Genomic DNA, 17,009 nt, shown 5'->3' on the forward strand with positions numbered 1-17,009 from the left:
TCATTTAAAAGGAAGCAAAAAAGTGCATATTGTGAATGTGTAATTGTGTGTGCAGAGACATGATACAAGTCACTATTTTAGCATGATTGTATTAAGTTTATAATTACTGTTTTTCATGCTGTAGGCCTCCAAGACTGAAAATAATCCACTTACTCCTTGTGCCAGTCAAATATCTGATGTATGTTTCCAAAGACAATTTTGTCTTTTCCCTTCATGTCCTCAGGAATTCCTTGAGCAGCCATGGTTGCCATGTAACCCTGTGGTGTAAAGGTAAGGACATGTTTAATGCAATACAATATACAGTACAATCGCCCTTTATGTACTCTGTGGCTTGCAGAATATGAGAAACAGCATGATATGTACAATTTCATAACAGTGTGAAACAGGCATATGTTATACATAGTCTGTGACTGGACAGTGAAGAACAGCAGACTGATGAGTTCATCCTTCTTCTCTTTCCTTCTGTCAGCAAGTTCTTTGTCAGTATATTTGCAAGAAGCACACCTATTAGACTCCTATTTCTGCCCCTATTCCTCTGTACATGGGAGTGTAAGAGGGTCAAATCAAGAAATATAAAGGTTCTTACATTGGTTTCATTCGTAAGTGGAAATAAATGATCTTTAATGAATACAGATTTTAATAATTGCCATTGCTTTTATATCTGCATGAAGATTGGCTTTAAGGGTAAGAAACTAGGTACAGTGCCAGTATGGATTTTGGTTAAATTACTAAGCAATATATTTTTATGTAGCATTAGTTTTTTTTTTTTTTCCTAAGCATTGAACCTTACAATGATTGCACATGTGAAATGAATTGTGCCTAGATATATATGTTTAGTAAAACTTTACTCTAATGCTTCTGTGCCAAAACACTTGGCTAATTTGACAACTGTCCCTGTGTAAAGGCACATTTTATGATTTTTTGTATGGGCCTTTAAACATCAGTAACATAGGAAACAATTGGGTAGGGTATTGTTGTCTGAGTAGACACAAGTTATCTACATAAACATTTTATACCTAAGCACAACTTCCATGTTGCAGTTCCTTTTCATATACTGTGTGTTGAAAGTAAGTTACAAAGTATAGGATTCAAACCGAACATTAGATTCTCTCCCATTACAGGCAAAATTTGTTGTGTGTTGTATTTTTTCAAGAGCCCCATATTTTTAAATATCTTGCTTTCCCTTTAGACGGTCTTCCTTAAAATGTATTACATTACTTTCATTGTAATCAAACTCTATTTAAATCAACCAATTTTAATTAAGCAATTTCAATGAATCGGTGCCTTGTGTAATGTTAAATAAATTAAGATTATTGCGTTGTTTAATTAAACCCGAATGGTCCTCAGTACAAAATAAGCACTTGTTCTTCATTACTTTCCCTAAGTGTCGGCAGATAAATCCATCCAATCAACAGCTTCATCAATCGCTATTTCAGTTCGGTCAGACGGGCTAGTAGGCCCATTCCAGCTTCGGCTGGATGGTCTTAGTACTGAGCCCCCGTCAGGAGGGATTACAATAGTACCCCAGTGCACGTTTTTTGTGTGGTGTTTTTGCACTATCACTTTTTTTTTTTTTGAGTACAGGGTTTTTGTTTAGTGGATCACATTACGCGAGATTAAAAAAAAACGGTACGGTTTGATGTTTGCCTCAACATAAGCATGAAGTGCCAGAATTTGTGACTAAAACAGTAACCATTTTATATATAGGTACACTAGTAAAAAAGAAGACCTTTAAAATAATATTGATGAAACCATTAGATCGGTTTAAAAAAGGAGTAAATGAAATGTCTACACCTGTCTTTAGATCCACCAACATTACCTAAGGCATTCATGTAATTTGGGTGAACTGTTAGTAGTAGTATGAAGAAAGGTAAAAGTCAGGCATACACTACAGAAGCTTGAGCTATTGAGCTCCGGTAAAGGAATATTAGGAAAATATTTGAAGGAGGGGCTTCATCTGCTAGCTAGAACAAAAACTATATAATATTTTTCTTAAATAGGATTGTCAATTACTTTGGGTTTTGTATTGTAATTTATCTAAACCAAAAGATCTGTTTTTACTTTTTAAAACTACCAATGCGGTTAATACTTTTTAAAGAAACTGTACACAGAACCCATTACATATTCTCTTTAAAGTGGAACTAAAGCTCCACTTTAGAATTTGCTATCAGGTGATCCTTTATTGCAGAATGGGATATTCAACGTTCCTTTCCACAATAAGCAATCTTACCTACCTTATTGCTTTAAAATCGCTGAGCTGTGGTGTTCCAGAATAGCAGGAACATCCCGCCTCCCCCAGCAGTTGTTGGGACTGAATGAACACACCTGCCTAAGCAATAAAAATTGGCAAGGATGGGAACAAGGAGGAAAAAAAGGAAGAAGATAATGGTGCCCATGACAGAACTGGGACAGGTGAGTATAAATAGGGTTTAGTTCAAATTTTAAACACATCAGTATTTTAATGAGTTACCTCAAAACAGAGATTTCTTAGTTTTAGAGTACAGTTGTATTCATAAAGAATACAGTTAGAGCTTTCTATAAAAATTATACTCCATCATCTTGTCATTTCACTTAGCTTAACGACAGGTAGTCATTACTGCAATATGATGATCCAGTCAATTTCAGATAGTGAAATAAGACCAGTTACATATTACTGTATGCTCGTTTTGTCCAGTTATAGTTAGACATTCTCTCTGATGCACTGCTGCGTTCTCGGAAAACATATTGGTGTAATTGGAGTATATATAGTAAACAGCACATTGATGATACTGCTGTTTTACACTCACAGAAAATAAAAATTACTTAATGGGAGGCTAAAAGCCATTACATCATTAGTCATTGTGATCTCCCATGATGATCCCTTGGTAATGAACTGGCTTTGATTCTACTGTGTAGGAAAAGAACCTTCTAAAGTCTCATGTTAAGGCTGACCTAACTGATGTGAGCATGGCTTGGGAACAAAAGATCACCAACATCCCTCTCGCAGCATGAAGACACACACATCCCAGAGGGATTGTGCTATACAAGTTCCTTCTCAGTACTCCTGCACTCCCTCGGATTAGGCAGCACAATTTCCTGCTTGTGTTATATCAGCTGGGTTCTGTTTATTTCACTTTGTGACGGGTAATAAGTATCCTTGCAATGAACTTTTAAGCAGTAATGAACTCCCTGTATAAAACAAATACATGACTGACAAATCAGAGGCCTAAACAAAACCTAAACTATAATAGCTGTAATCTTTCTTTCCCAATATAGCTCTGACATAAAAACATTAGGAACTTAAGAGAAACATCATATCTATTTTGTTTTATTGTCATTTCTATTACTGCTGATTATGGAAACTGTTTTGGTCAAATGAAATTCCATGTGTAAAAGTATCCAACGAAGTAACAAAGGGTTAGCAACAGAAACGAATTAGACATTTTTTTCAATTTGTTAAAACATGCACTACAGTACCTAACAATGACATTGAATTGGTTGTTTATTTAAAAAAAGGCTGTATAGCATAGTATACAATGTACAGTCATGTGGAAAAGTAATTACACCCCATGGAAGTTGTTGATTTTTTCAGCATATTTATACAGAAGACATGTAATATTTCAACAGTGCCTACAAATAGAGATGATATACATAAATATATAAACAAGCCAGAATTAGCGGTAATAATTTCCTAAGCATGTTTTGTTTAACTGTCCAACTCTCTGACATTAACTCAGTGAAAGTTTTAGCACTCCTCTATGTACAATTCCTTTGGTTGATGTTTGTGAGTTTTGAAAACACAAAGGGCCTAATTTAATAAAGCTCTGCAATGCTGGACAGGATAGTTTAATCAATAAAGCTGGGGGATCCAGCAAACCTGGAATGGGTTTGGTCCAGGATTGAAAACATTTGCTAAAAAATAGCAAATGCCTTTTAAGAGATCCATTCCAAGTTTGCTGGATCACCCAGCTTCACTGATGAAAGTTTATCCTCTACAGCCCTGGATAGCTTCATTAGTGTGCATCAGACCTTTTTTTGCACTGCACTAGTTTAAGTTTTGGACAGATGGCCTCAAATTCTCATAAAGAACTTATACAATGCAGAATTTATGGAATGACTTAATAACTGCAAGTTGCCCATGCTCTGAATCAACAAGCCAGTTTTAGACCATAACAGTTTTACACAATGGGCCTGATATATTAAATCTCTCCAAGATCTTGCAGCGAAAAAAAGTATCCTCAGGATGTGGTTAGAACCTAACCCTCCCAGTACCCATCATCTTACACAATGAGGCTGATTCATCAAGCAAAATCGGAAGCTCGCTCGCGCATTCGTATTCGCGATCCGAAATCGTACGCCGTCGCGCAATTCAGCAACTGAAAGAGCTCGCGGCCGGAGCCGCGCATCTCTGGCAGCTTTACACTGGCGAGTTTGCATTAAAAGTCACTGTTCCCCTAAAAAATCATTCTTTCTAATGGCACACACATTACCCTTAGCCCTAAAAAAAATGTTTGTGCTGTTCAAATGTTTAAAACATGTATGTGCGCCAAGAAAAAAGCATATTTTATAATCACTTATTTCTTTTCTGTTAGGCAAGAGTTAAACGAGTTCAACTCCTCTCCATTGGCGCCTAAAAGCTAACGATGCCTTGTCGGATATGTGTGAACGAGTGCGATGTTGCGGCCCTGACATCGCGCTCGTTCACACTCTTTTTTCTCTCAATAAAGTCACAAGCGCGCACACGTTCGACCCCTACTGCCCATTTTGTTATGAAGGCAAGCATCCGGCTTGGCAGTGAGGAGGCGAGTGTACGAGCGCATATGACTCCAGCCCGCGGTAAACCGGCTCGATATAACGGCGCGAAAGTACACGCGACCAGCGAGCGCGGATTTCATTGATAAATTAGGCCCAATATCTTCAATCTTTAATGACCATTGATAAAACTGAAGCCTCTCAACATTGGGACACCCATCCACAAAAACATGGAACATGGATGGCCTATCTTCACTTTACATTGACCCCTTCCCAATTGCAGGATAGTATAGAACTTTTTCGTCATACGGTTTGGTATGACGGTAGGGCTTTGGGAGAGCATTAAACAATGTTTTTTTGGCTAAACAGTATTACACTTTACTAATAGTACCATGTACAATGTAGATTGTGAATGGAGATATAATTTTATAATTTGATTTTGCACATTTATGGTGTTTCTCTCACTCTAGTGAGAATATGCATAAGTGAAGCATCTGAGATGTGTAGGTGTTTAAATTATTGTTTTTATTGGATCTCTAAAAGGGATTTTTGTTTGGTTTTCCCTTTTAACAGGTTTTTTGATGTTTACTCAAAATTCCTACTTTATTGTTTGAAAATAGAAAATGGGGGCGTGGCGGAAGAATTTTCTGTTATGTCGGGGGAAGTGTTTACTGCCCATTGTATATGCAAATTTGTTTACTGTACTCCTAAAGCTTTTTCTGATTGTCCCATACCAGATTGTACTTTCTCAATTTTCTTAATTTTTTGTTATTATGTCTCATGGGATCCTGTAACTTGTTTATTCTGCCAATAAAGATATAATAAAAAGGTAAATAAAAAAAAGCTGTCCAAGGCACTTTCATCAGTAAAGCTGGGTGATCCAGCAAACCACCCAAATTTGGTAGGGTGTCCAGTCCTGGACAAATAAAATTTGAACGTATATGACACATCTACAAGATAGCTAGCTGATGGTGACTCTGCCTCCTGCCATGTCTAGCAGCAAACACTTACCCATTTAATGAATTAGAGCTCTTGCACCTAGGGAGAGCAAGGGTTAGGGGGTGGAACTGGCATCAACTGGTCATTCTGTAGATGCCCCATGTAAATTCAACCTAACTGTCATTTAAAATCTATGTGTCTTGTGAATTATTTTCTCAAATGAAATTTTAGATAATTTGGTAACCTTTTTTAAATCCATAAATCAATTTGCATGTTTATGCTTAACTGCCATGTTAAAAATAAAGCATGCTGCAAGAATTCAGAAGCTCAAGGTAACTTATGTTAAATGATTTATAGAAGTGACCCATAATGTGTTTGCCTCGCTGTTTGCTTTGTGCAGATGGATCTTGCAGAGTTGAAGACGAGGGGAAAAGGTCCAAAGGCAAACAGCTTTTAATGTAACAAGCATCATCCTTACTAAATTGGCATGATACATAGCGTAAATGTTCAAATATTATTAGAAACTTTCTTGCCATTTGAATGTTTGATATTTTAACTCCTCAAAGATAACTAAATAACTGAAAATGTCAGCAAGATTAGACAGCAATCAAGTGACCTGTAAGACAACTGTATCTGATACTGAGAATCTCATGGAAAAAACAAAATGACAGGTAAGGTAAATTTTACAGTCTTTACCCTGTTATTCCCAATAAAGGGCTATACAACACCTGATCTTGAGATACATGAGTGCATGTTTATACGCCAACTGGGCAGAAAAATATCTGTTCTGGTATCTAAGAGGCTATTTTTAATGTACAAGTGATGCCAATAATAGAGCATATCTAGATTACCTATTTCAAAACATGATTTACAATGTGTCCAGTTAGTCTCTGATTGCTTTAGGATACTAAACATTTGCACCAGGTAGTAAGGGGGGAAGAAAAGGTTACCTCTACTATTTGGCCCAAATCTTCCACATACATCTTCTCAGTTTCAACTAACTCCATTAGGACATACCTAAACAGTGCAAAAAAGTGACAGTAGTTACAAATGACAGAGTAATTATATATTTTTTTCCAGATAATTAAACTTCTGATAACTGAGATTAATAACATTGTACAACTATTGTTTTCTAGGTCAGTTTACAGAAGGCAAAAAATGGATTTTCCAAGATTTGTAAATAGAATAGCAGTGGTATGAGTATGTGGAAAATCAGAGCTTTATTTGGTTCTCATTTGGCAATGGAATAGTTTTAGTGCTGGATGTGAATTTAGTTCTCTAATATGACTGTATGTACCACTGATAGATTTCCTCAATATGCAGTGATAAGTATCTACCTAGGCCTGAAAAACCTAAAATGCATTTTGATAATAATGGGTCATGTTAAAACACGTTTCATGCAAAGGCTCAAAAAAACAGCTGGAGCTTAGCTCAGACACTTGCATATCACAATCTGGGGAACCTTTTTGTATAAGCTTTATTCGTGGCACAGGAATAACACAGCAGTGACTCCACCATGGCACATCAACTTGTTTGCATGTGTTGCCCTTGTGTTTGCGGTGGTGGTGCAATTTCTTGGGGGTGCTGTTCCAGAGGAGGAAAAGCAACTGCATGATTAAAAGAAAATGTTGCTTCCAGGAACTGTGCCCCATCTCTACCTCAACTACACAATGATTCTCAACCACTGAAAGGTTTTTTTTGCACCTCTTCCTGCCTGTAACAGCTGAATGGCATCCAAGTTTTTCCTGTGTTTTGCAGAGCAAATCTCCGAATGTCAAATGACTACATCAGATGTCACCAGTCAGGAAAATAGAGCAATCTTTTAACTTAGACTACTTCTTTAGGACAGGATGCAGTACAGTATTATCGTGGGCCCTGATAGAGATGATGATGGCATTTTTATTTTTGCAAGTTACTTTTATTACTTATAATGTTATTTTTCTTCACTTAAAGGCCTCCGCTTCAGCTTTCAGGTCTGGTTCCTATTATGGTTATGAACTGTGTTTTCCAAAAGTCATGGGAATTGTAGTGTTCAGTAACCTATTCAATGGGCAGTTCAACTTTACCCCACAAAAATGTGATACATGCTGTACCTTTAAAAGAAGCGTGTTGCCATACGTTGTGGCACAGATGGCTGCTAGAGTGATTTGCAGTGCAACTCAAAAATGAATGGAAACCCAGAGCACCTGCCAAGTGTGTTGCTGCGTGTTTAGAATGATAGATAGATAGATAGATAGATAGATAGATAGATAGATAGATAGATAGATAGATAGATAGATAGAATGGGAATGTTTATATTAAAGCGTGGTAAGTATAGGGTATTTGTAAGAATTTTATTTTTGAATTTGTCTCTGTTCCCTCCCATCTACTATCCAGGTGGCGGACTTCAGACAGGACAGAAAAAATTTCTGAAAACTTTATAAAAACCAAGACTACAGCCAAAAGTGATGCGGAAATGCAATCATATAATATGTTACCCAATGACAGAACCTCATAAAATCATTACCAGATATTTAGTATATGTAGATAATGGGAATCCTAAATCTCATGCATTATGTGTACTTAGATGAAAGAGTTTATACACTGGAAGGCCCTCTGATTCCTGTAATGTTAAACCTCATTCTTTTTACTTAAAATAGATATGGCACATAAATGTCATCACCTGCTACATTAATGAGTAATGTTTGGCTGCAGGGACACCACCCATTAAAGATAAACAGCTCAGTAATCATTGCGAGCAGACTCTAGCCACTCAGTAAATCAAAGTTAGGAGCTGATAATGTAGGAAGCAGCTACTGATTGGACACATCCCCCGGAATGCACTTCCATTGTCAGGTGCTCCAGAAAGTTTTCTTACAAGTCTATGTTTTTTTTCCTCTGGACTTATCAGTAAGCCAGCATTTCCCTCCCCACAGATGTTATCATCCATCTACTTAGCCATATTTTCAACGGCCCAGTATTTCCATCAAGTATCATCAAATGCATTACTGGAAACATGAGTTCTTTACTTACGTATTTAACTAATTTTTTTGAAGTTCAAAAAGCTGGCCATGGTCGTTAGTCTGATTTAATAAATTCACATTTTTATTCTGACAAGCACATGTATATTAGGATAACCCATATATATATATATATATATATATATATATATATATAGAGAGAGAGAGAGAGAGAGAGAGAGAGCAATAAGGGGAACAAGTGAATGCCAAGGTTTATAAACATAAGGGTTATTACCTAACCTGGAAAAATCATATGGCATTTGTGTCATGGTACTGTCAGCTTTCCTACTATAAACTCACCCAGATGTTTTAGGTGTTATCAATATTGTTAAAAGAAAGAAGAGTAAAGGCCCATTCCCCATAAGCCCCGAAAAGGACTCACTTACATACTCTTTTCTAAGGCACTCTTCCTTTCTTCTTCTGTTTCTTCAGGGGAATAGGAGGAAACAAGAGACGTTTCAGAAGCTATAGACTCTTTCTTGGAGTCTGGGAGGTAGGATGTGTGCGGATCCTGCAACAAAAAAAAAAACAAACAAACAATTATTCCATCTGCTATAGACAAAATTAAAACATTTACTGTGATCAGTTACGTAAAATAGAAGCAGTGAAAAGAGCTGGTAGTGGTTGCATGAATAGTTTCATTGAAGAGAACAGAGGGCATAGGTTGTGTTTCTTAAAATATTAAATGTTATTTCTTAATTTATATCTGCATAGAAGCAGACACTGCAGAGACTACAACCAATAACCAGCCCACAACTCTAGGGGGTTTGAAATGGCTTTCCTTATTTAGGATTGCTTTTCTTTCATGGAGAAAGGTAAGCATCATCATGTTCGTAGGACCCATTCAAGATCAAAAGTTTGTTGTTTTTCAATTCTGATGGGAATTGTTAAAAATCAATTCCACTTGAAATAATGACAAGTTAGTGAAAACATTAACCCAACATAAAAGCCTTGATAAGAATATAAGGGTTGTTTTAGGCGGAGAGCAAATTGTTTGTACTGATCAGAGCAGTAAAGAACCAGCATACCACGGTATACAATTCCCACTCATCCTGCAAAAATTAGGAGACCCAGTCTGGTATCTAGTTGTCCATTGATCGAAAAAAAAAATCTCTCTCACCTAACTTAACATGGCTACTTCAGTGTGAGGTCTGTCACCTCCATTTATGCCTGTGACCTCAATCCTAGGGGTGTTAGTGAAAATGAGTGTAAATGCGAAAATTCAAACAGTTTTTAGCACACAATTTGATATAATCCTATAGTCTACAGTCAGTAATTATAGTTAGCAGTTTTTTTTTGCTGTCAAAATTCAATTTGAAGATTAGAATGTTCCAGTGAGACGAGATGATTTTCCTCAAAACAGGAAACAGGGAATCTCCCCAAAGGTACACATACAGCAAAGAGAGAAATCTATTGAAAACATTTTGGCTAGAGATACACTTTGGGTTCCCTACCCAAAGGTGTAAAAAAAGAGAGGAGAATCCTTTTAACCATAGTACATTTTGAAAAACCATTCAATATCTATTCTTACATAACTGATACACTCTCATTCTAAAAATGTGTCTATTGAATTGGAGCAAATGAAACATTGAAAACAGTCTCTTTGATGAAGTAGGACAGTAGGTAAGACAGCATATCAAAGGCAGTAAGTAGAAAAGGGCTTTGGATAATCTGGACTCTGCATTAGGTTAACTAATATTACTTTCACTTGATTTAATATTCGGCTTATAATGATGCAAAAAACATCAATCTCTGACCAGCCCAAAATGTCAGAAATCAAAGTGGCACCAGAATGACTACTTTCAAAATCGCTGGTACTTGTACACCTCAATAAATGTATATGTCTGTGTATGTTTGTTTTGACTTAACTTATACCTTGACAGCGACCCCCCCAAAGGCTCCACCTCCATGTGCCCGATGCCACTTAGATCCCACTAAGCCACCATAGTGGCTTCCACAAGCCACTATGGTCCGAGGTTGCAGGCCAGCCACCCACCGTGCTCTTACATAAAAAAGTGGTTCACTGGGTACCAGAATGAAGGATATAGTAAGTAAAAGCCTATTTACATCCCCCTTGACAAATAAACAAGTATTTAACACTTGCAGAACTCTTCAAAACCCTTCAACTGCAAGCTGGTTGTTTTAAAGTTTTTTTTATATCTTGCTAAGAATTTGTAAATAGATCATTTTATTCAGTGTTCATTAACTAGCACAAACTGATGTCTGTCTTTTGTTACGATGGCCTAAGTGGAGTGGGCTGCTGGGGTACCCAAGGGGAGAAGCTGTGTGCAATAATCATGTATTCCTCACAACTACTGCACAGTGCAACTCACTGATAAATTATTACAAATGTTTATTTTGTTATGAAAATGTATCTGTTATGTAATGATTTTGTATCTGTGGTTGCAATATTTCTTTGCATTTATATTGTATTTTTTAGCCTGTGTAGTAAATGAACTTGGCAGGAAATGTAAATGTACTGCTCTGTTTATTACTTGGTACAGTAACATAGAAAACGAAGCATGAAATGTACAGCCTAATTGCCTCTCTGTCCCATATATTATTGATCAGCAGAAGAAATGCTGCCAATGTAGACGTTCTGGTAAAAAGCATCTATCAATGCAATAAAAGCTTACAAACAAGTACAAGCTGAAATCTCTGGGAATTATGAAACTAGCTTTTTCATAAAATTCAGTATTGCTCCCAGCCAGGCTTATACCTAGAAAACATGGGCAATGTGTCAACATCTGCCATGCATTTGACCAGCATAGTAAATGTCACTAATAGAATAGGAAAGGTTTATAAATAGTGTTGTAAGATTTGCACCTGCTATTTTCGCACAGCTCTAGTTTTTGTGGCTGTTTACATGTTGCTGTTGTATTTACTAAATTATCTATAGTCAAGACATTTATCCTTGTAAATAGAGTAGGGAAGAGGTGGAACCTCTGGATAGTTTTATTTCTGTCTAATATTAACTGGGATTTATCTTTTTTGTCTGTCCTGATGAGGATTGTCAGTGGGATAGAAAGTTCTAGTTGTTTGTGGAACATGATGAGCTGGGATAACTTGTTCGAGTGATAACTGATTAAGGTCTAGTCAATACAACTAGATCCTTGCTAATGGTGGGGTGGGGATGGTATAAACCAGAGGTCCCCAACCCCCGGTTTATGGCTGTCTGACAGCTGGGCCGGGAGAGCACATAGACCAGCGGTGGTCCATGGCTCTGGCAGGTGCACCCCCCAGTGGGGTCAGGAGAAGGACCCTGCTTGGGGGTGGGGGCGCAGACCATGTCCCCATGTCCCCCGTGCAGATTTCAGGCTCAGTGCGGTGAGCAGGTTGTGTTTCTAGCTCTGACCTGCAATGGGAGAGTGGGCGGGTTCTGGAATCATGACGGCACTCTGGGACTCTGGGAGAAGTTTGGACCCTGTTTCGGGGGGCGCACTGCCAGAGCCTCGGAGACATTGCAGGCTCAGGGCAGTGGGTGGGTTGTATCTCTAAACACAACCCGCCAACTCTCCCATCGCAGGCCCAGACCCGCAGTCCAGAATCTGCGACCTGCAAGGTTGGTGACCACTGGTGTAAACAAGAGGACAGCGGAGAACTACCAAACAAATTTGCTTAATGACTTGTACACACAAATTTTAATCAATATTCATCAGCATATGATCATTTATTTATGATAGGCTGGCTGTTGAATTCAGTTCAGGTTCACATCAGATCCAATCATTTTACTGGATCAAAAGTAAAGATCAACCTGTGTACTAGGCCTAAGTGAAGATTTTGGTTACTTTACAGAGATTATAAATTAAGCCCTATGTTCAGTTCAGAGCGGTACACTGTGCATGAAGTAGGGTGCAAACTAAAAGAACATCAAACATTGCAGACGAAGTATTGACCGATGTTCTCAATGCATTGCAGTGTGTTGATATGAATAAGGTCAGAATAACGGACACAACTCGGATAACTGTTCATTGCTACAAAATATTTGCTTTGCATTTGTTAAAGTTTGAAGGAAGCCTTCAGTCCTGGGACACAGACAGTGAAAACTTCTGTTAAATTAGTGACATTTCTACATCACATTTGTCAAAGACCCTGCAGTTTGTGTGTTTAGGAATACTCTACCATATCACAAATAGGGGTTATCAGACCACCAGATTACCCAGGAAAAAAGTGGAGAGGAATGGTGCACTATAGCAATAGTTGAATAGAAGGCTGAAGGAATAAGCAGGTAAGCTGTAAGCTCCTTATGCATATTCAATGTATGATTACGTGAAAAAGAATAATGCTAAATAAAGTGTGTAAATATTGGTTACATCTGAGCAACACTCCTGTAAACCAGATACCTGCATAGTTCTGGACCTAACAACACTAAGCTTAGAGCCAACTGCATCACTTTTCTGATGTTTTCAGCTGTCTATAAAGGTAGTGTTTTGGCTCACACCTACAGACTATCATGCTGATATGAGATTTTTGGCTATCAGGGATATCAGCCTTGCCAAGTATGCTACAAGCACTTTGGGACTATTCAAATAGTCAGTAAGGTAGATGTTTGACATGGGAGACTTTTTCCATATGATATCTTCCTGTGGGATGGCAATGATATTCCAGTACCAATACAATTATGAATCAGACAATGTTCTGCAAAAGGCATTATCATCTAAAGTGGTACTGTTAAACGCCCAAGCTGATTATCATCTACAGTGCTACTGTTTGTGTCCAAAATCTTGTCTTGTTTGATATACAACCCTGCAGTTTGTGGATTTGTAATCTGAGATTTAATGTAGTATTGTATGATATATGATATATCAAGTATATCAAACATGTAAGTAGCCGTATGCTGCGACTTTGATATGAGGAAAAATGAAATGTGTCTTTATAATGTAATTATGATAAACGGCAATGTTTTATGGTAATATTTAACTAAAAACTTTTAACATATGATGTTGGCATCCACCTAAAAACTCTTATACATAGTGTCTATTAAGAATAATATATAATTGTTAGAGGGGTCTTTACTGCATCATTTAGTGTGTGTCATCCTGGGGTACTTATTTGATGGTGGTTATCTAAATGATTCCACAACAAATGTCTATAGCACAATCAAAGCTAAAGGTGGTCCAACTATATATTAGAGTGTTTAACCCCTTTTTTGGCTAGGCAGTGTATAAAACCTGGAAATTCTGAAACAACAAAGTGAAAAATAAATTCTTTAGAACACAAAGCTGTATACTTGAATTCTTGAAATACACCTTGAGTCCAAATGTTTTTTGTCCCGTTCAGCTAGCTGCATGAACCTAGCTGTAACTAGACCTGTTTTGAAGCCCACAATCTATATGTATTTTTACACTTTAAAAAAACTGTTACAGGTTATATTTAGTGGAGACTCCAACACTTCTTCACAATGCTAGCAAATCAAAGGAGGTCAGGATACTTTTTCCAGCTAATAGATTTATGATGAGCTAATAAACAAAAAGACATCTTCATATCTTCCTCTTCTAATGCCTGTCTTTGTAGTCTCGTCATTGGCTTCCATTTCACCTTAGAATCAAATTCAGGCTCCTGTGCTTTGTCTTCCAATCCCTCCACAGTTCTTGTCCCACTTACCTTTCTGACCTGATAGAAAGATACTCCCCTAGCCGTTTCTCTTCGCTCCTCCAATGAACTACTAATGACTTCCTCACTCATAACCTCATTACATGCACGGCTCCAAGACTTTTCTAGAGCTGCACTGACTCTCTGGAATAGCCTTCCTTGTCCTATTCGGCTTGCTTCTACTTTCTGCTCCTTTAAAAGAGCATTCCCATCTTTTCAAACTTACCTACCCATCTTCTTCTGTCTCTCAAACCCTCACTACATAGCCACTTCTCCATATCCTCCCTCCTATTGTGTGATATGTCCCCCACCTCCTAAATTGTAAGCTCTTCTGGGCAGATCCTCTCCTCCTTCTGTGTCACTGTCTCCATCTATCTGTCATCTGCATCCTCTATTTAATGTACAGCAATACATAATATGTTGGCGCTATACAAATCCTGTTTACATTTAATATTATTTTAATAATTGGTATTCACCAAGGCAAGGGAGCCTTTTTGTATCCAATTTGCAATTTTCAACCTCACAAAGCACTGTACATGGATTGAAGTCTGCTGTGATGTTTGGGTCATAGTCACCTCTAATTTAAATAAGAATAGATACCCCAGGTATATGCATTAGGCCAATATATTTATAAATATATACCAATATTGATATTGGTTTTCCATGATCTTTAACAGCAATCTAATTACTCACTCTTTTTGTAGCAACACAAAAAGGACCATTTTCAGGAACCTTACCTCACTGTCCAGATGCCATAGCCAAGTGTGATATGGCAGGTCCTGCCATTCCACCAATCTGACCTATGTCAGATTATCTTGAAAAGGTGTAAATGTTAGTGAGAGGTTAAGGACAGAATGTGGGATATACCAGAGACAGACTGTCTGCCTGGAATAAGTAGAGTATTTTACTGGCCTTGAACCTACATTGTGAATTATTAATGCACATATATTGAAGTCGAGTTATAAAAAGCTTAGAGGACTTGTGTATGTGAGCAATTTCAGTCCCACTTTCGCTTAAACATTTTATAGTTGAGCCTTAAAATGATATTTCAATGTCAACACTTGGAATGCAAAGGCAAAAACATTTTTGGAAAGAGTAGGGAAGTGTTCATGTCACTTTAGGTTTTTATTGCCATCTGTGGCTAAATGGTGGAAAGATTACCTCTTCCTGTCATGATGCCCACAGAATGTGGGTAAAATATTAGGCTTGAATCTTTTTAGCACTTAATTAAAAAAGGTGTTTTAAAGCTATATGGGCACCAATTGGATTCTACTTGTGCTTTGTCCTGGTGATCACTTACAATGGCTGAAAATTATTGAAGGCACCTATTAAACTGCTAATGCTATCCTAGAAGCAATGCATTTAAACCAAAAATCAGAATGTTCAGTTTACCCTAACCTGACATCTGTTTAGTCCCCTTTAAATATAAGGCGAAAACTTTAAGCCAATAAAAACCTGCAAATCCTAACTTTTCCTACCCTATGCAAAAATATGACCTAGAAAGTGGCCTTTGTTGCTGATTTTAAGAATTTTTGTATTTATAATTTTTAGGTATAGGAAGGGGTCAAATGCCATTTGTTTCTATATCCAGTAACAGGGATTTTCCTAGTGTATGTTTCCAATGAAGAGAAAAGGACTGTTGAGTTTGTAAATGCTGGGTTGCTAGGCAGTTTAAGTTGCGACACATACTGCACTAATAATATTCTTCTCTACTAATTTACTGCTGCCAGGGTCATTGGAGACTCTTCATTTTAGCAACTAAACAAACTTATTAAGTTTTTTGACTGCATAAGTCTATGAATGGCCTTATTCAAACAAGTTTTTTCCTGTTGTAGCTGAACCCTACACTAACATAGCACAAACAGGTTTATTTACTACAGCACATTGGAAAAATGCAGCAGTAACACCCAAATTTCATCAGTTAAAATAGACTCTGCCAAAAATAGTTGCTGATTGGTTGCTCGAGGATACTGCACCCGTATCTGGGTTTGCAAAGCCTGAGAAGGATTTAGTCCCATAGCAGGTTAGTAGGAAATCATGTTTTATTCCCATAAAGATGGTTTGATTTGTCTGGAAAAGACAAAACCCATATCTCAAAGGTACCTTCCCTTGCAGCAAATGCAATATTAAAGCAACATTGATTGAAGAGGCCTTTAACTTAAATCATTCAGTACACACCTTATTGTCAGGCTCTGTGCTTGCCCCTTGCAGCAGGTCGCACAGGAAAGATATGTCAGGCAATTGATGTTTGTCAGGATTATCTTGTTCTTTCCATTCCTAAAAAACAAAAAGTTACAAAAAATGTAAGTGATATGTGTTGATAAAGTAAACAAAATATAGTTTTTATACATGTATAGAAGAGCACTTTTATAGGGTACTTCTACAGAATACAGCCAGAGGTTTGTGGATACCTATCAGCCAAAATTAATAAAGCTTGTTGGACACCCTTTCACAACCAATAGTCATAAATAAGGAATCAGTCTTTTGCAGATATGAAAGCATTCATTCTTCATATAAAACTTTGGTCTGCGGGAATTACTCCCCAATCTGCTAAATAAGCATTCGTTAGACCAAGTTCTGATGTTGGACAAGAAGACCTGGCTAGCAACCTGTGTTCCAATTCAACCCCAATATGTTAATATGGGTTGAGGTAAAGATTCTACAGGCCACTTAAATGCCTCTAAACCAAATTCATCATACTATGTCTTTATGTACCTGGCATTGTGTGCAGGCCAAACTTAAGAATAA

The 17,009-nt window shown here is 37.4% G+C and overlaps 1 protein-coding gene across 3 annotated transcripts in view; it reads right to left on the reverse strand.

Moving 5' to 3' along the window:
- Positions 1–17,009, reverse strand: part of ARHGEF25 (Rho guanine nucleotide exchange factor 25) — a 177,490-nt gene that overhangs the window by 20,491 nt on the left and 139,990 nt on the right. For all 3 annotated transcript variants that reach the window (XM_072407295.1, XM_072407305.1, XM_072407314.1), the window contains 4 exons: positions 16,440–16,538; positions 9,056–9,180; positions 6,621–6,687; positions 154–257 (listed from right to left, as the gene is read on the reverse strand). In XM_072407295.1, the coding sequence (XP_072263396.1) occupies positions 154–257; positions 6,621–6,687; positions 9,056–9,180; positions 16,440–16,538 (395 nt within the window). The remainder of the gene's footprint in view (positions 1–153; positions 258–6,620; positions 6,688–9,055; positions 9,181–16,439; positions 16,539–17,009) is intronic.

Source organism: Pyxicephalus adspersus, chromosome 1 (assembly GCF_032062135.1).
Source record: "Pyxicephalus adspersus chromosome 1, UCB_Pads_2.0, whole genome shotgun sequence".
NCBI lineage: Eukaryota > Metazoa > Chordata > Amphibia > Anura > Pyxicephalidae > Pyxicephalus > Pyxicephalus adspersus.